The sequence below is a fragment of the Loxodonta africana genome, chromosome 2 (genome assembly GCF_030014295.1).
Source record: "Loxodonta africana isolate mLoxAfr1 chromosome 2, mLoxAfr1.hap2, whole genome shotgun sequence".
NCBI lineage: Eukaryota > Metazoa > Chordata > Mammalia > Proboscidea > Elephantidae > Loxodonta > Loxodonta africana.
In genome coordinates this window covers 164075885-164095891 of record NC_087343.1, presented here as the reverse complement: position 1 = coordinate 164095891, position 20007 = coordinate 164075885, and the positions used below count along the sequence as shown (strand labels likewise).

Sequence of the window (20007 nt, the reverse complement as noted above, 5' to 3'; positions counted from 1 at the left end):
CTTTAAAACAGGCACACATTTTACTTAAAACATGTAATTAGTAAAAATCCCCTGCAGCTTGACCACCAAAGAAATTTGTCCCTCTCTTTGCCTATACCAGCCTATAAAAATATCTTATGACTTACTGGATATTGACTTTTACTCATTTGGTTCTGCCTTTCCATATTTATGACTGGTTGTATCCTTGGTATCACATGGTTTCATGAAAACACTTCCTTGTATGTTTATATTAGTTTTTAAATTCACAGCATACATAGAGCTACTAAAGAAGTACCAGAAAGTCATGAGCTACCAAGAGATTTTATTTCAAGTAGTTTTCCTTTCAGTTGTTTATTCTTAAAAATAGGATACCTTTGCTCAGCAGTGACATTTCTTTTCCTGACTTAATTTCAGTTTTTTCAAGAAGAGGAGAAAATTTAAGATTGATTTATTTTGTTTTTAGTTTTGATATTAAAGATTGAGATGTTTAAGAACAAAGTGTTCGTATTTTTTTAGTTAATTTAATGAATTAGATTTCCTCTTTTAGAGCTGTGGAAGGAAAGAACACTGAGTTTTTGTAAAGCAATCTTGGTTGTGAAAAAGTCTGGTTATTGAATCTCAAAATGGAACTTTTGAATGTAGATTTAGACATGAATGAAATTATCTGACATCCTGTCAGTGTTCTCTTTTTTTCTCTACCAGATTGAAGTACAAAAAGGAAGCAATTTGAGAAAATATTTCTTAGAGAAAATTCTATGTACTAATCATCATTCAGAATCCATGTATTAGGGCTATTTTTATAAATACCATGAAGCTGGTTGTCCTTTTGTATTTCTTTTTCCCATGTTTTCTTTTCATTATGAATCTGCAGAGCTTAAGCGATGATTTTTGCTTTCCCTAACAAAAATGTATTTAACCCATTCTTATGTTTGTGTGCTGGGCAGTTTGCACATCAAGAGAAACTTACAGTGTGAGCTTTATTTCTGTTAGTGTATTTTAACACTAACTTTCCCATATTCCTTTAAAACTTGATCGATTGCTTAGGAAGTGAGCTTAATTTTATTACTTAGAGAGCTTTTATTATCTAATTACATTTTACTAAGAATTGAATCTTTGTTATTTTATAGTAGACAAGTGAAAATAAGCATCTCATTGTTGACATGGGGAAAGAATGTCAAACCTCAGTGTCTACCATCCAAAGTATACCTGAGAATAGGTTACAGTGCCTGTTATTCATCCTTCTAAGAGATGTGTACTTGGTTAGCACTTTTTAACCTAAATCAATAGTTTGCACTGTGTATTTGTTTTTTCACACAAACCTTAGTAAACTAGATATCGGGTTCCCCAGCACATTACAGATTGTAAACTGTGGCAGAAAGGACCAGATGTCTGTCTAATGGAAAGAACCACAAAATTTAGGCATAACTAGAGAAGACCAACAGGTTAACACTATGTAGTAAAAGGGTAATGTAGCCTACCCACCTTGATAATCTTTGCAGGTTATATAGCACAGTGTATAAAAAGTGATTTTATAATAAAGGCTAAAATTTTCAAGTTTATTTTGCTTTAGAAGGTAGGTAAATATGAAAATATTTGGGAAAGATTTTTTTTCCCCATTAAAAAAATTTTTTTTCTCTCTCTCTTCCAGAGGTTTTAATCTTGGAGAATAATTTGAACTACCTAGAAAAATTAACTACATTATATATGAGTATCTTATTCCCTGGGTCTCATATAAATGAGACAGCAGTAACCATTACTTCGTTCTAAAACACTAGTTTGATTTTTAGTTAGCTCATGTAAACTGCTAATTGTAAGCCACCTTGATTTAAATGCTAAGTGTTTTTTTTTTTTTCCAGATCAACCTGTCATTTTCCAGAAGTTTAACCTGATCACATGGATAATGTTAGTGTGAAGTAGTAGGATGTAATGCGTGCTCCTTTAAGAAGTGCTTATTTTTTTAATAAAAATCTTGTTTTCATTGGTAACATCAAACTGACAGGGTTGTCTTATTTTAGATAGTGAGCATTCTATTGCTACACTGAGGAATAGTGGCCTTTGTAGGAGGGAAGAGTTTGAGATAGCTTATGTCTAGTGTTTGAAACCTCATGCTTAATACCAGTAGTAACAGGATGTCAGGTTTCGTTATGACAGACAGCACACTTGTGAGCTCTGCTATCACACATGTATACATTTTTGCTTTACTTTTATAAATCAAATCAGTACCATTAATGAATACGAAGCAGTTTAATTGACCAAGGTTGGAAACCTAATGTGTCTTTATTTCTCTTTTAAAGTTATTCCTTATTGATTTTGGTTTGGCCAAAAAGTACAGAGACAACAGGACAAGGCAACACATACCATACAGAGAAGATAAAAATCTCACTGGCACTGCCCGATATGCTAGCATCAATGCACATCTTGGTATTGAGCAGAGGTGAGTTCGAAAACTAAATATCCTTATCATATCTGTAGCAGAAGCCATTAAGGGCTTTTTCAGATATTTTAATTAGATCTTAGAATGTCTAAGGATGTCTCTTGGCTGAGGATTTGAAGGGTGCTTATTAACCCTAGTGGCGTAGTGGCTAAGTGCTACGGCTGTTAACCAAGAGGTCAGCAGTTCGCATCCGCCAGGCGCTCCTTGGAGACTCTATGGGGCAGTTCTACTCTGTCCTATGGGGTTACTATGAGTCAGAACTGACTCAACAGCAGTGGGTTCGGTTTTTATTAATCCTTCTACCTGCTGCTTTAGGCAGTGCAGGGAAGCCCGTTAAATGAGGTCTTTTCTTTGTTGAAGGTTTTCTCTCGGGAAGAAAATACTGCTTCATGGAAAGTTAGAAACATAAATGCAATTTTATCTTGATATTTCATTTTTGCAGCTGAAGACAGTATATTCTTAGTGCTGATCTTGGTTGGGCCTTTTATATTTTTGGGTGATACCAAGTTGAATTTTGGGGAGTGATACCAAGTTAGCTATTTCTACAATGAAATGAGTCCTATGAACCAGAAGAGAATTGGTGGACCATGTCCTGTTGTATTCTTCCAATCCCACCACTCTATATAAATATACATAATTTTACAGTAAAAATTATGATAATTACTGTCTCTGCTTTCTTCCTAGTTTTTCATGTTCCCTTCATCTTTTTTTCAATCATTTTTTGTTTTTTAAAACACGTAGAGAAATGACAAATGCTATGCCACCAGCTAGGGAACTTCATGAGAATTTCAAGCTTCACAAATATCTATAAATACCTGAATATGCTGGCTTAAACTAAAGTTTGACTTTTTCTGTAGGCTGATATAACTACCAGCCTTTAAATATATGTATCCATCTGTGTATATATAATATATGCCTGTATATGTACATATGTACATTCATATAGATGTTTTATTAACTTTAAAATGTGTATTCATTCCTTTATCCCTAAAATTATTTTTATGAGCTTCTGTGAAACTTGGAATCTGTCCTGCTACTTGGCGCTTCAGTTTTTATTAACCCCATTTAGAGAGTTGTTAGCTAAAACTTCTTTGCTCTGCATTAAAAATTAAACTGTAGGACTGTGTTCCTTTTTATAATTTTGGCTTTTATGAGAAAAGTTTGTTTAGAAGTAGCCCATTATAAACTTTTTTGTTACAAAAGCCAACACCTAAGCTAAAGTACTTTCTTGCATAAGTTGCTAAGGCATTTTAAAGTTTGAATAACACTCCCTCTTCATTTGGGAAAATGTCTTCTTGTGTAGCTGGCTTTCCTTCACGTTTCCCCGTAATAGTTTCAGCTCATAAAATTAAATTCTCTTTTCTAGTCGCCGAGATGACATGGAGTCATTAGGATACGTTTTGATGTATTTTAATAGAACCAGCCTGCCATGGCAGGGACTAAAGGTAAATAATAAACTCACATTACAAGTTTGTTTTTTTGTTTTGCTCTTATGGAATAAAATACATATATTGGGTAAGATGAGCTTTAAGATTCTTTCCAAATCAGAGATTTTCTGAGTTTGAATTAAATTCCTTAGTTACAGCCGAGGAACCATTTCTCCTGAGACAGTAAGCTGGTACGCATTGGTAACTGCTAGCTTTATCTGGATATGAGTTGATATGGCTTAAGAAAGTGGAGACTTTTCCAGTTTGGTGTATTGCCATTATGTTAAAAGTATATACTTTTATGTACAACAAAACTGGTTTATCCAAGAATACTGTTCACATAATTGATGCAATAATTCTAACATTTTATTTGTTTTGATTAACTAGGAGTGTGACCATTACTTTCGTGAGTGTGTATTAATGATAAATCCCTATGTCTTAGAATTTACTAGCTATTTTGATACCTTATTGGTGCTTGAAGGAAAAAGATACTTATACATTTGTTGAGCACCTGTAAACTAGACAAATTGCTCAGTTCTTTCTAGCTTCATCCAGTGTAAATATTTTTACATTGGAAAAATATTTTTACTTAGCAACTAACTCTAGTTATCAATGTCATTAAATAATGGGCACAATTTTTTGTATTGATCTGCTTTTGCCTTTGCCCTAGTGTTGAACCATGGGTTAACAAAACTTCCCTAATTTTGACCCCATCTATTTTTACTTAAATCACATGTTTTGGTGTTTCTGATGGTCTCATCCTTTCCTAATAGATAAAAATGTTCTTGAAGTAGCATCTAACCTCAAAGGTTAACAGAGTTAAGAGTAAAAAATTTTAGATGTATTGTACTTTGTTGTTTTTTTTTTTTTTTAAATTCAGGTGTAAGATTATTCTTGAATCTCAAGTATGCATTTATTTGTCTAGTGTGTTAAACTTCTAAAGTTCTTCTCAGTAGTATTTAGTATGTCTTGGTGATTTAAATCTTATTTTCCACAGGCTGCAACAAAGAAACAAAAATATGAAAAGATTAGTGAAAAGAAGATGTCCACTCCTGTTGAAGTTTTATGTAAAGTAAGTATACTTTAAGAGTGTTTTAAAAAAAGGGAAAAAAAAAATGATCCAAGAACAGAAAGAAACATTTTACTTGATAGCTAGAACTTAGAGATCCTATTAGGTAGCTATTCACCATTTTAAATGTACTTTTTAATGATTCAGAATATCTTTACCTTGACAGTGGCTTGAATAAATGGGTTATTTTAAATACCTGTCTTGTCTTATGTTCATGTTTATCTGAGCTTTCTTATCTGTTAATTGAGGGTATTAACAGGGCCGGTAAATTTTCCTGATAAAATCTCGCCAATCTATGAGAGAGATTAAATAAGAAATACTTTCGTTAACCCTAAACTGGAGTCAGAAAAGAAATCAACTGGCAGTTGGTATATTAAGGGATAGGGAAACAGACAGTAGATGAGATCAATCCAAAATAGCTATTGTTCAACTACAGAATATAGTGTAATTAAAACCTCAAACTTCATAGGAAGGCAGGTAAGTTCATAAGCGTCTCCCCATCCACAAATTTGCTTTGCCCTTTTCTACATATCTACAAGAATGCAGAGGGTTGGGGGTGAGTGGCTATGTATGATCTTTTCTGAGACTCTTTGAGGTTTAAGTAAATAGTCACATATTACAGTCCACCCAAATAAATTTTTTAAATCTGTATACTTTGAGAAGCAAAACATCATGATTTCTCTATAGTACATGCAACAGAAAAGTTCATCTGGCCTACTGGAAAAGTCAGTATTTTTGCAGAAAGAAGAAGAAGAGAGGATTTAGTATTTTATCTCCTTGCGGCTTCCTCCTAATTTTGGTCAAAAAATTGGGAACTATATCTATCTTTCTGGATTAGCCACAAATACGTAATTCATGGTGGAGTAACAGAAGTATGGGGTATTTCTTTAAAGTAGTGAGGTCATTTTCATAAGTTTCATGGTTCAGTGATGGCTTCTTTATATCTCTAATTCCTTTAATATGGGCAGTTTTTTGTTGTTGTTAAGGTTTTGTTTGTCTTTTCATTAGGGGGCAAAAAAAGAAATATGTTACCTTCAGTTGTTGTTTGTTAATCAGTAAAAATAAGTGTTGCAAGTATTTTCATTCTATCCTGCCTTGACTATTCTAGATGTGAGAAACTTCTCAAATTGTAAGGACATCTCTAGTTAGTAGGTCAAATAGTTAGGGGAAGAGACTGCTTCTTTTAACTTTCCTCCATTCCTCTCTCCACATTCATATTTATTTGAGGGAGGAGACGTAGAGGCTTGTGTTGTCTGTTAGTATTTTTTTTCATTTCTACATTACTGGTAGCCAAATCCTTTTGGTGACTAATTTATATAAAGCCTTAAAAGTGTCTATATACTTGTTTATAGTAGAGAAAAAATTGGAACCCACCTAAGTGTTCAGTTATAGGGAATGCATTAATTTGATGTGCTTACTAGGTAGAATTTTATGTGGCTATTCAGAAGTTTATTAAGAGATTGAAAATAACATAGAAGAATGTTAATAGTAGTTGCTTTGTATTATTGGACTCTTGGTGATTTCTACTTTTCTGTTTAAATATTTGCTACTTTTATAAATAGGAAAGTAATCATTTTCAGAGTGGCCTTCCTTTTGGCTTATTAATTGTTTCTGTTGACAAAATGAAAAATTAACAAGTGGGATATCTAAATTATCTAAAAACATAAAAGGGATATGTATTTCCTCCACCAATATATAAAAAGACAAGATACTGTCCATATTTAATGGGGTGGACAGGAAGATGACATTTTATTCAAAGATTTGAGGAAACTAAGTCATATTATACTTATTTTAATTCTCACATCTGCCTAAAAATAGTAGAACATTCTATTGAAGTACACTTTTTGCTTGTATTTAAATTTTATTTTCTTATCTTAAAATAAAATTTTTTTTTTTTCTGTTGTTTGTTTTAATCGTGTGTTTTAACTCTACAACCTTTAGGGGTTTCCTGCAGAATTTGCCATGTACTTAAACTATTGTCGTGGGCTGCGCTTTGAGGAAGCCCCGGATTATATGTACCTGAGGCAGCTATTCCGCATTCTTTTCAGGTCAGTTTTTAAGATATTTTTGAGACTATAAACTTCAGGGAGGGAAATTGGTTAAATCTGTCCAACATATCTACTCTGAGAAGTAGCAAATTAAAGTGAAGTGTGTCTGACCAATATGAATAAAGGTTTTAAGAAATAAGTGCTTTTGAGCTAATTTGGCGTTTTTCAGTTTGCTTGAGGTTATTTTAATTTGGAATGGAGAAGCAGTTGAACTAAACTCAAAACAGAACCTAATTTTTCTACAATAATTGCAGTCCATGTAAGATATTAGTGAATATCAATGCCCTGGAACTCTCCAACTTTGGTACAGAGTTCTGTGTTCTGTGCCAAATAAAAACAATTAAAATATGGTATAGACATGGAGTCAAGTGTGAAAGTAGACCCAAACCTGGGTTCCCTAGGCTCAACCAGCTTGGTCTTAAACATAGCGGGAGGGTGGGGGGAGAATAGAGTACTTTCAGCTCAAACTGTAAGGAGACTAAGAACTGAGGGTAGTCCTTTAACCAGAGAAAAGTCTCCCCCAGTCTCCAGCTCTGACATCTGCCTCACAGACTTCCAATCCCATACATACACCGATTTGTTTTTAGGAATTGCTCTCCATTACGAAGCTATCCCTAGATAATTGACAGCTTAACTCAGTGTTTTAGTTCTTCATGCTGCCTTTTCACTCCCACTCCCCTGCTCCTTTCAACGTTTAAAGGCAGTTTTTTTTTTTTTTTTTGAAAAGGGAAGGAATTTATTCTACCAAGTACAGCATACCAGAGTGGTGGTATCATTTCCCCTGACTTGTGAAATGTAAATGAAATTATTTCACTGAAGAGTTAACAAAAGAGGTCAACTCATTTGTAGGAAGAGAAATCTGTTACAAGCTGTAATACTTAAGAAAATATTTCCTGAAGAAATGTCCCTCACTGTATTGAAAGTTCAGTAGGGTACTTTGTGTCATTAAAGATTAATAATATAATTTTGTATTTTCCAGGACCCTGAACCACCAATATGACTACACATTTGATTGGACAATGTTAAAGCAGAAAGCAGCACAGCAGGCAGCCTCTTCCAGTGGGCAGGGTCAGCAGGCCCAAACCCCCACAGGCAAGCAAACTGACAAAACCAAGAGTAACATGAAAGGTTAGTAGCCAAGAGCCAAGTGACGTTACAGGGAAAAAATTGAACACAAAATTGGGTAATTCATTCATTTCTAACAGTGTTAGATCAAGGAGGTGGTTTTAAAATAACGTCAAAAAATTTGGCTGTGTTTACCAAAAAAAAGACGTCCTTGGAAAATTTGACTACTAACTTTAAACCCAAATGTCCTTGTTCATATATATATGTATATGTTTTTCTATATACATATATGTATGTATATTATATATCATTTCTCTTGGGATTTTGGGTCATTTATAATAACTGCATCTTTTTTACTCATTCATTAACCTTTTCCAAAATAAACATTTGGTGTTGGGAATATGGTCAATCAATCCAAAATCCTAGACCTAACACTTGTTGATTTTAAGTAATGAATCTAGTTAGCCATGGTATTTTTTACTTTCTTTCAGACTAACAGTGTTAAGATTTTTTTTTCTTCCTGCATGTTAACGCTTTAAAATTGAAAATTGTGAATATGATCTATTTTCAAGAGGTGAGTCTGGCATTATCCCCAAAGTATCTACTCAGTTGCAGAGCATGTCCATTCCTTTCTTAAATGCTGAAATAACGGAAAAGCTCGACATAGCTTTCTTAGTTACAAAGTAAACCTCTTTTTTAGTGACTGTTCAACTACACATGTTCTCAATTTAAAAAATGGTTATCTTTTTGGCTCTTAAATTTTGTACTCAGGCTCTCGGCTCCCATGTGGAATTGAAATCTACAGTTAGGCCTTGCAAATTGAAGATACCTGGGGGCAAATGCCATTGAACTGCAGGTCTATTTTCCTTTCTATCTTTCTCTGATACTCTTAGTGCTACTAAGAAGTAGAACTGTTAGGGCACAGCTCCAGTTCTTATCACTGTTGCCAGACAGTTCCACTCCTCTGTTTCATGTTTTTTGTTTGCTGGTTTGTTTTTCTTTTCCCCTTTCTGGGGCTTGCCTCCTGGTACTTGCCTACTTTCTGGAAATGGTGGGCAGGTAAGGTTTGGTTTTTGGTTTGTAGTTATTTAGTTTCTGAATGACTGCTCTGGTCTGAACTTGGCCTTCATAGATTAATCTTGAGTCTGTATTTTTAGTGTTATATTTAAACTATTAAAAAAAATGAATTCTAAGATAATTAACTGATGTCATCCTCATCCCAGCAGCTCATCTATTAGGCATGAAGTTAAAATGCTTCCCTTCAACGTTTCTGTAGTTGGGAAGGATTCTAAGTTTAAGGTTTGACGAAGTGGGGATTCTTAGATGATGAAATTTAAGGCCAGAATAGCAAACACTAATGCTTGCCCAGTGCTCTGCATCTCAATTGAGACTTAATTGCCCCCTTTTGAGTCTTAAAATCACTGTATAAATAATCATAGTACCAAAAAGTTATTCATCAGCTAGGTAGCTAGTGTCCTTGAAAAATGGTCCTACCATTTAGGTAAGACCAAGTAGAAGTCTAAACTGAGGACTTGTTACACTTGGCATGTGTGTAGGGTGTTTGCTTTTTCTCACAAAATGAGACCAATTTTTGCTTAAAGCTAGCTGGGATAATAGGATCATTTCAAGAACTGAAATTAGATTGAAATCTCATCTGACCCAGAACATTTAACTTCAGGCATTCAGCAGCCTTCAGAAAGAATTACCTTATTTTGAGCTAGTTCCATTGTTAGTTTACTGTGTGTCTCTTACTCAATAAACAAGTAGAATTTTTGTCCTGCCTTATCCAGGTCTTAAAGATGAGAAGTTGGATCCACTGAGTTAGTATGTTTCCTTGAAAAAAATTGTAATTAAACTTAAGTTTAATCCTTATTTTGTATCGTAGCTATTTTTCGTAAAAGCAAGTTTCAGTCTTATAAAGATTTCATAGTATTATTAGATACAATGATTATACAAATTATTACACTTACACAGACTTGTAAAATTTCTGAAAAGTTGGGATTTCCGTAGAATACCTCACATATCATTTACTACTTTCAGAGATATATTTTCTGGTGATATATTTTGACTACAAGCAAAATGTTGCTTGCTACAAAAATGTGCCACCCCCCAGGATTAAAAAAAAAAAATAGTATTTTCCTTTTGCGCTATGCCTTGAAAATAACTATTATTTTAGACGTACAACCTAGTTTAGTATTCAGAACAAATTTTGCGTGAAACCCTTGTATGTAAAGCCACAAAAGTATAGCAGGTCTGAGGACAGCATGAAATAAGCATGAGGAGCTAGTTCCCCTCACCCTATCATCTGGGTCATCCCTTAAGAAATCTAGGAAATTTGAAATTTAAAAACAACTGCTCTAGGGTTACTCCTGATTCCAATATCTAAATATAAGAGTGTTTAAGAGCATAGCCTTTAAGGTCCACTTCAGTATGTTTTTTATTTAAGGAAGAGCTATGCAGATCAATGATTCATTGATCCTAAGAAATCCTTCGAGAAAACACCATATAAAATTTTTTCGGTTAAAAAATTTAAAAGGTACTTTTTATACATTATATCATTTGTTTCTCACAGAGTGGTACTTCAGAGGTTTACACATCAGGGAAATTTCATAAACTTAACCTTTAGCGAGTAAATCACTATTGCAAGAATATCTGTTCCTGGAAATACCCTCCAGATGGGCATGTTCATTAATGTATTTATCATGGTTATTTAAGAAAAAAATCTACATCTAATGTTCTTGATGGAAAACTATATTAGGTTGTTTTATAGCAGTTCACTAAGAATGTCCAAAGACTCTTTAAAGTCTGACTTAATCAGTTAACATGGGCTTACTATGTAGTAGGCAAACTTCTGTTCTGATTACTTTTCTTTAGATCTTTTCAAATACTGCATTCCAAAATCCATCAAAAGATGAAGAAAAAAAAAAACCCAAGTTTTTCTCCTAATGCTCATTACAAGGTGTTCTAGTATTTCCATGCCTAAGTACTGCAAGCATGTAGTTAATATTGTTTACATTCATGTCAAGAGAAAAATGTAAGATTTGCATCTGACATACATCCAAATCCATTTCACCCCCTTTTCTTCAAATATGTGATTATCACGAAAGTGCTTTTCAAGACTTAGTAAATAAAGGAGAAAATATTTTTAGGACATACAGAATCTAGTTAAGTTTACCATTTTCTTTATTTGAGGGAAGAGGGAAGGGAAAATTTCAGAAGTTAGTAAAGCCAAAGGTAGATCCTCACATAACTGTTATTCTCTTATTATTTTTATCCATCCTTTTACTACCCCAGCCATATAGACTAGGTGTAGTTTTATCATAATGATATAGATGGATGTCAGATTGTAGGCATTCAAAAGAGATTAATGTCCATGGTCTTCCCTTAATTACCTTCCGATATTTACTGGGCTTCACCTACCATTTATGTCTAGCTTAACTTTTTCTGACTTCACCAATTGCTGCTAGGAACGTGGCTGGTTACTCAGCAACGTAGCCCAAATCACAGGGGAAGACCTTGAAATGCCTGGAGAGACTGATCTGCTCTGAAAACGCTCAATCCAAAGAAGTGCCAGGAAGCTGCATCTGCTTGCTGCGATCTCCAGTTTTTGTCATCTTTTTTCACTGTCAACAAAAAAGCTGGATAGAAGAGAACTAAATATCTCAGCAGGAATTGAAGATCAAAGTGCAAGAACTAGTTTATTTTGATTTGGATGGAGTTCATATCTCCAAAGCTTGCTGGACCTATCAGACATTTCACCTCGTCAGATCACCTGGGTGATACCACAACAGCCAGAAGTCCTTGAAGAGTACAGTGTTGCTGTGACTCAGTGGTGTATGATGCAGACCATCTACCAGTTGGGGAAGGAATCAGTTGTAACAGGTATTTTAAAACTCAACAACCTTAGAAGTCTGTGGCAGAAAGAATTGTGTAACGGGGAAGACAAAATAATTCAGATCATCAGTCTTTAATGTAGTTGAGGGGTAATGTATACCAGCTATACTTAAATCATCATTTATTTGTTGTGAGAAAAATAAAGTCTATTTCCTTTTATATTTTCCCTCAAACCCACTTAGTACCTTTTTAGTTTCCATAAAGGCAGAGTTATTATAGTTGCACTACCGCCGCCCCCGCTTTAACTTTATAGAAACCCTGGTGGCACAGTAGTTAAGAGCTCAGCTGCTAACCAGAAGGTCGGCAGTTCAAATCCAGCAGCTGTTTCTTAGAAACTCTGTGGGGAAGTTCTGCTCTGTCCTGTACAGTCGCTGTGAGTCGGGATCGACTCAGCAGCAGTGGGTTTGGTTTTAACTTTGTACGCTGCCAATCTCTGATGTAGAATTCTCCAGGATTTAGTCTATGGGACCAGAAATCCCACACAAATACGTTACAGGAAAAGTTAGTTCAATATAAATGGCGTTGCAGAGTGAATATGAATATTGTGTTAAAAAAATTACTTATAAAGTTATGTATACCTTATGCTGTGGACCTGTTGACTCGATTCCAACTCATAGTGACCCTATAGGACAGAATAGAACTGCTCCATAGGATTTCCAAGGCTGTAAATCTTTACAGAAGCAGACTGCCACATCTTTCTCCCATGGAGCAGCTGATGGGTTCCAACCATTGACCTTTTGCTCAGCAGCTGAGTGCTTAACCTTATAGTATGGAAGGATTCTAAATTTCAAAAACTCATAAATACCCCTTTGAAGTAGTTTCTGGTACCTGAAGTTAATTCACAAACAGGAGTAGATATGTACTTTTCAGATTGAGAGAGAGAGTCTCTTGGTTAAAAAAAAAACTTTTTTCTCCTTGTTTTTTCAGATTTGAAAAGAAACTTAAATCTAGCTATTAATGCCTGAATCATTACATTAATTTTTCCAATCCTGTTTTAACTCTCCCCCCCCCCCCACTCTTTTTTTTTCCAGGAACAAAGGGATTTATCTCGTATTTTGGCTGATGTTACAGTGAAGATGGGTTCTTGAACTTCTGGAAGCCGGGAGACATCACCCAAATTGCAAGATAAAAGCCAAGGACTAATGCACACTGGGGAAAGGAATGCTTAGTACTTGAAGATTGAATGTTGAATACCTGCTGAACGTTCATATTGAGGTTTTTTCCTAAACAAACTTCAGTAACATCTTAAGACAATTCACTTGGAGAAAAAATTGATCCCTGGGTGGAGTATCTACCATTGGCCCATCTGAAGCGTTAAATCTGGATTTGACTGCTCTGTTCTACCAGGAACATTGTCAGGCTAACCATTAACCAACCTCTAAATTATTGTAGTCGTTAATTAACCCAGCAGTTCCTCAGATATCATATTAAAAGATGAACATGCATAATTCTTATCTAGAAGTTCCCTATTGTTAAAGACACAGAATTTTGTAATATATTGACTGACAGTATAGTTATGCTTCCTTTTTAGTTTGTCATTGGCAGTGGTTTTCCACTTTTTAAGCCCCGTTTGGTTTATTCAGTGTAATAAATTATTCAATATAATGTATTTCCATTTGCAGTGAAAACCCAGCAATTTTAGTATTTGTGAAAACATTCTTCCTTTTTCATGTGTAAGTATAATTGCAGGACTTGAAACCAAATGCTGACTGGAGTAAGGGTCCTTTCTATTTAGCTAATCTGCAGTTTCTCAGCCCGCTTTAAAATACCCTGCTTTTTAAAATTGGAATTAGGTCACAGAGTATGGTCACATTTTAATTGAAGTTTGATTTGACAGCATTTTTTTGTACATTACCTTGCTAGTGCTGTTTAATAGTACGCATCAGATAGTGTTCCCTGTGGTGAAGTTTCGTTATCTTTCACTTTTTGGATTTGCTTCTTAGGAACTTACTACTCAGCAAAGGTCTATTCCGCATCTACTCTGTAGTCAGGACAGTATGAGGAGACGAAGTACAGCACTCAAAGCTTACACCATGTGTTTATTACATGAATGAAGATGGCTGCTTTGGCTCTTAAATGGAAAAAAAAATTTTTTTTTTTTAATTAATGAGTGAGAGAATATTTACCAAAAATGATATATAAATGTTTGGCATTATCTTTGAAGAAAACAAAGGTATACATAAAAAGAAAATAACCCAAGTATTTTATTTATCCCATAAAGGCCATACGTTTGAGAAGTGAAAGAATAAGGGCAGTTCATAATTGAAAAGCATGGTTTGCGCTAAAAAAATGAGAGACCTACTGGGATTAAATAGGCTATTAAAAAAACCCGTTGCTGTTGAGTAGATTCCGACTCTTAGTGACCCTATAGGACACAGTAGAACTGCCCCATAGGGTTCCCAAGGAGTACTTGGTGGATTTGAACTGCCAGCCTTTTGGTTAGCAGCCATAGCACTTAACCACTACGCCACCAGGGTTTCCAAATAGGTTATAAGGGTGGACCGATGACAACAAGGAACAGTAGCTGTGGGTGACAGAAGGTGCTTACGGGGCTTTCATGTTATTGTTGAGAGACATTTCCTTCCTTTGACTTTAGCCATAGATAAAACAAGCAGGCATTATGAGCTGAAGGCTTCTTATATTCAAGCCTGCCTTTATCTGGAAGTCCTGTGACCTGATTGTGGGGGGAAGGAGAGGTGTGTGTATGCTGCATGGAAGGATAACTTGAGACTGAAAGCTAAAAAAGCATCATTTGTTTACATTTTTAAATCAGTGACAAAACTTCCCTTTTTAATGACCTGATAGAAGTCAAGGATTTTTAAAGGTCTGTTGTTTCTGTGTAGAAATCATAAACTTAACATTTACTTTTAATTGAACACATTTATTATTAAAGCTTAGCATTCCTTATTTGTATCAGAAATACTGTACATGAAAGCCCTTGCCCATAGTATGATTAAAACTGTACTCTCTGTAGTTGCTACAGCAAGGCAATCTTATTTTCCATCAGTTCGACAAATGTTTGAACACAGTATGTTTTAGGTGATAGAAATACGGATGTGAACGTAACAGGCTCCTTTGAATTACCAGCAGTTCTTTAGCTTGAGAATTGTATGTTAACTGGGAGGCTTTAGCTTACTGTACAGCCACTCCTTCCTGGTCATGTAAAACAGAAGACTTTGTTTTCTTTATAGATTTATGTTTTCGTTTTAAACAACTGAGCAGATTTCAGAGATGAAAAAGAACATGAGCCACCATTATAATTATTGGCCCAGTTCAACCCAATTTTTCTACTTTGGGTATAGTTTAAAATTTGTATTTTTACCTTGGAATTTAACATTCATTTTTCTTTTCTTTTGTTAGGTTTCTAAGCATGAATTGAAGAACAAAAGAAGCAGAGCAGATGATCGGAGCAGCATTTGTTTCTCCCCAAATCTAGAAATTTTAGTTCATATGTACACTAGCCAGTGGTTGTGGACAACCATTTACTTGGTGTAAAGAACTTAATTTCAGTATAAACTGGCTCTGGGCAGCACTGGTGATGCTGTGTTCTAAGTTGTAGCCGCTGTAATTGTGAATATTAATTGAGATAGTGAAACATGGTGTCCAGTTTTCTATTGCATTTTTTCAAGTGGAAAAGTTAACTAAATGGTTGACACACAAATTGGTGGAGAAATTGTGCATATGCCAATTTTTTTGTTAAAAACTGTTATTTTGAACTATACTGCTTTGAGATGTCATTTCAGAAGAACGGCATGAACAGTCTTCACCCACAGTTGTGATGGTTGTAAATACTCACAATTGTGTGTTCTTAGGGTTTTCCCATCCCTGGGGTTTGCAAGTTGTTCACTTAAAACATTCTTAAAATGATTGGCTTCTTGTTTGCAAGCCAGCTGATACGGTAGCAACCAAAGATTCCAGTGTTTGAGCATATGAAAGACTCTGCCTGCTTACCTGTGCTAGAATAACAGCATCTAAAGTGAAGACTTAAGAAAAACTTAGTGACTACTAGATTATCTTTAGGACTCTGCATTAACTCTATAATGTTCTTGGTATTAAAGAAAAAAGCGTATTTGTCACAGAAAATTAGTTACCATCTTACAACTGAACATGTATGTATGTTGCTTAGATAAATGTAATCACTGTAAACATCTATATGACCTGGGTTTTTGTTTTTATTTTGAAATGGGAGCTTTTTTGTTTACAGGTTCATTAAAAACTAAAAACTTTCTGTAAGGAAATGAGATTTTTTTTTAAACAACAAAAAAATGCCTTGCTAACTCACTATGAAATCAAAATCTCCCCAGTTTTTAATAGACTTCTTCAAGCCATTTGTTAAGTATGTTCCTTTGCAAATCATTTTAGATTTAGTGCTACAACTTTTCCTCAAAATTTTTTTTTTGTTTTAAAGTTTTTTTTTTTTCCTTTGGTCTAAGGGGAAAGGCATTCTTTCATTTTTCTTTTTTTAATGACTTGCAGCCACGATATCTAGTACTGCAACTGCCAGGACTTGGTATTGTAACTCCTGCTGCCTCTGACTTAACAGCTGGGCTGATTTTCGTAATAAGATTAAAAGCGTTAAAGGGTTTAACTACAGAAGGAAGTTTTTCTTTAAAATCTTTGTGAACTGGCTATAACCAGATTGATTCTTATTCTTGGAGCACATCACACTATGTGAGGTTCATGTGATTGCTGACCTCCCTGGCCCCACCCACTTCTATAGGTTATCTCTGCGTGGGCTTCCTCTCGCATTATTTCTGAGCTCTTTCTTTTTCTCTGACCCAAGAGAAAGAAAACTTATTGATGATAATTCTTTAAATAGTGTAATTTATTCGTTTATAGCATGTCGGAATAAATTAAAAGAACATTTGTGTGAAAATGAAGCCGGAAGCCTATTGTGTAAATGTGGGTATTTTGTACAATAACCTTGAAACTGTAAATTGATATTGTTTGGTCAGATTGTCAGGTTTAATTTGTTTCTGTTTTTTTAATTCTTATTTCATTTGAAAAATACTTTAGCAATAATTAATTCCATGGTTAACCACATTCTGCGATTAAGGATGTATTAGTACCGTAATACTGCAGAAATCTTAATGAGTGTGAACTTTTGGGGGTAGGCAGCTTCTTTGTTTCTTTTCTATTCACCTTTGTCAGTTAAGATATTTGTTTCTTGACTAATAAACCCTTTGATACTTTTAGCCAGAAATCAGTCTCATAAAGCTATTTTTGAGTATAGTTTGTGTAAAATAAAAATGTTTAGCTTTGGTATTAACTTTTCCAAGCTGAACTCCCTCTAGCAAGATATTTTTCAGTGCTTTTATTTACTATGCACTTAGACTATGCACTTTTTCTGAAATATTTTTGTAACACTTAACTTTTTTGTATTTTTGCCATTTGAAAAGGTTGTGGTGTAGTTGGTCTGTAATTAAGTTGCAGGTTTAAAACTGCTGTTAGCTTTGTAAATCAAATATAGGTGTTTTTGTCCTGGTATATTGTCATTCCATCTGCAGCTGGAGCTGGAATCCCATTGACCTTCTAGCTACCATTCATTTTCTTCACAGTTCACAAAAGAAGAATGTGAAATTCAGTGAATGCTGTTATTAATCCTGTCTGGAGATGAATCTCATTTCACCAAATTTAAATTATGTTTTTCCACTTAAATGATGATAACAAGTTGAAGACACATCACTCTGAAATTGGAAGACCTCACCACTTAAGGCTCCACAGTGGCTTACTCAGCTGAACTCTAGGTTACCACTCTTTACTTTGTTCACCCATTGGGGGGGGTGTGGCTTTTTTAAATGTTGGGAGATGGCCATTCTAACTACTGTTGAATGTCTCTGTTTTGGGAAGGTATACTAAGAAAATAAAGAAGAATGTATATGAAGGGAGAGACTGGTTATCTCCTCCCATATGGTTGTGCTTATGCTCTTATGGCCTACAAGTGAATTTTTGGAGGTTTGCTTTTACTATGATTTTTCCATCAACAAATATTTTTATTAAGAGATTTTCTTCTACAAGTCCTTGCAATACTGTTAAATGTTGCAGGCAGAGCATACTAATAATTAGAAACTTAAGTCCATTATAATAAAAATACCAAAGGATTTTAGAACCCAAGCTACTGAGCTAGCCTTCCCTAAAGTTTGCTGAAATATCAAGAATAGGTTCTTGTAACTCTCGACTATAATGAACCGTGGAAGTGCTGAAAGAGGTAGCCTAGACGTTTTCAGCTCAGCTCCTGAAAACTCAGAACTCAATGCAGGTGAACTGGTAGCCCTTTCCCAGCTACTTGGTGGGACAGTTTTTGAACAGTGATAACCATGTGACCTCAGGATGTAAGGAGATCTGTGTGAGCTGTAGTAAAGAAGTATAAGCAGGTGTCCCAGGTGTGCTGTCCCCCTTAAAGTGCTCACTTTGTGAGACTATATTTAATGTTACCATTGCTCACACTATTTTGGGGATTTTTTTCCCCAAAACTTCCAGGCCTCTTTAATTTTTTAATAACAATTTTTAGTCGAAGATGATGATGAGCCAAGTGTATGTTGATCAAGCTATACATTCTGTGTTTAATCACCAAATATTGTTGAAGTAAAATGATTTGTTTTCTGAAATGTTAAACCAATTTTGAGGACATATTCAAAAGTAATGAAAATGTCAAATAATGGCAGAGCCATTAAGGTGACCAGCTGTCCAAGACAAGTTTCAGGTTGTTGGTCAAATGCATTGTGTCTGTTGGTTAAGGCTACAAACCCACCAGTGGCCAAAATTTGACAATGAGAAATAGACTCAACAAGTTTGAGAAAGGTAGTCCTGCAAATTCACACTTAATTCCTTTAGTTTCTGCTCCCATTCAGCCTGTAGAGTGAATTGGCTTAGTGTGCCTTTTACCTTTATCGAACCAGGTCTCTTGAAGAGAATTTGGGAGGAACTCCTACTATTGCCTATCACGTCAGTCTTTGTGGAACAAAATTATGAAGTAGAAATGTTTGTGTTCTAAATTGAGAACATGTAATGTTTATGAATGTATCAAGTGTTGGGAGCAATATCTAGTTAATTGGTGTCGTTACCACCCAAGACCTGAGTCAAAGCATCTGACTCATGATTAGATGACTTCATAGGAATGAGTGGAAGAGTAAAATGGTGGTGGTGAGAGACCATGAGATCCAAGTCCCTCATAATAAGGAGACCAAGCAGAGTATTACAGCTAATATTTAAATCCAGGATTTTCTATTTCACCTGGCCATTTATCAGCCCAATTGTGTTTACAAGTTTTTCATAGGTAAACATTTGTATGCAGAAGAGTTTGAGGAAACTGAGCTATTTTAGAATCATAGTGTACGTTCCAAATTAATACTGGCCAGCTCTGCCAGGTATTGGGAATTCAGAAGTGACCCAGACAGTACTGAATCTTTAACAGCTCACAGTCTAGTAGAAGAGATGGCAGTTTTCTCAAGTGGAGATACCCAGTAAGTAGTTAGGAGTAGGACTGGTACATCAATCAAGAGATCTGGACCAGAGGGAGATTTAGAATGCATTTGACTATAGATGTAAAAGCTGGAGGAGAGGGTGAGCTAATATATTGGTAGTGAGCAGAAGACAGGGTAGAATACCAGATAATGCTTTATTCTTAAACTCAGAAAATACTGAAACATCTTTTTGCTGAAGGTGGAAAGAATCATGACTGGATTTTAGAGTAATTTGTGTATGAGGTTCTAACTCTTCAGTTCTTAAAGTTAATGTACCTAGCATTCCATATTAAGGTAAAATTGGGCATCTTCATGAAACTTCATTTTAATTGTTAACCCTCAAAATCTACTTTGCCTATGGCAAAATTTAGGTGTTACATTTATGTTTGTTCGGTACCATTAAAAATGTTAATATAGATCATTTTATCTTTATCCCATAGTGAAGATAAAACTTTATTTTGTCCCTTCTCATTGATGCCTTCAGAATAAATTGCCCATTTATCTACTAAATGGTTTAAATTTGAACAAGACTAATGAGAACTTAATACTCAGATTTATTTTTAGGTCATCTCAGTGAAGAAATAAATTGTGTTTCATAGGGTCCAGTTTAGAAGCTCCTTTTAACCAT

General features: G+C 34.9%; 1 protein-coding gene across 6 annotated transcripts in view; it reads left to right on the top strand.

Annotated features, from left to right (window-relative positions):
* Positions 1–17804, top strand: part of CSNK1A1 (casein kinase 1 alpha 1) — a 47926-nt gene extending 30122 nt beyond the window's left edge. For 2 of the 6 annotated variants that reach the window (XR_002786285.2, XR_002786286.2), the window contains 8 exons: positions 2274–2413; positions 3780–3858; positions 4838–4912; positions 6851–6957; positions 7937–8085; positions 11490–11904; positions 12948–13589; positions 15277–17804. Coding sequence is in view for 4 of the 6 variants with exons in the window: in XM_023550548.2 (XP_023406316.1) it covers positions 2274–2413; positions 3780–3858; positions 4838–4912; positions 6851–6957; positions 7937–8085; positions 11490–11542 (603 nt within the window). In the remaining 2 variants the exon portion in view is untranslated. Of the gene's footprint in view, positions 1–2273; positions 2414–3779; positions 3859–4837; positions 4913–6850; positions 6958–7936; positions 8091–11489; positions 11906–12947; positions 13590–15276 lie in introns of those variants that run through there. The other 4 variants (XM_010591785.3, XM_003404592.3, XM_023550548.2 and 1 more) reach the window with 4 other exon arrangements.
* The last annotated feature ends 2203 nt before the right edge of the window (positions 17805–20007 follow it).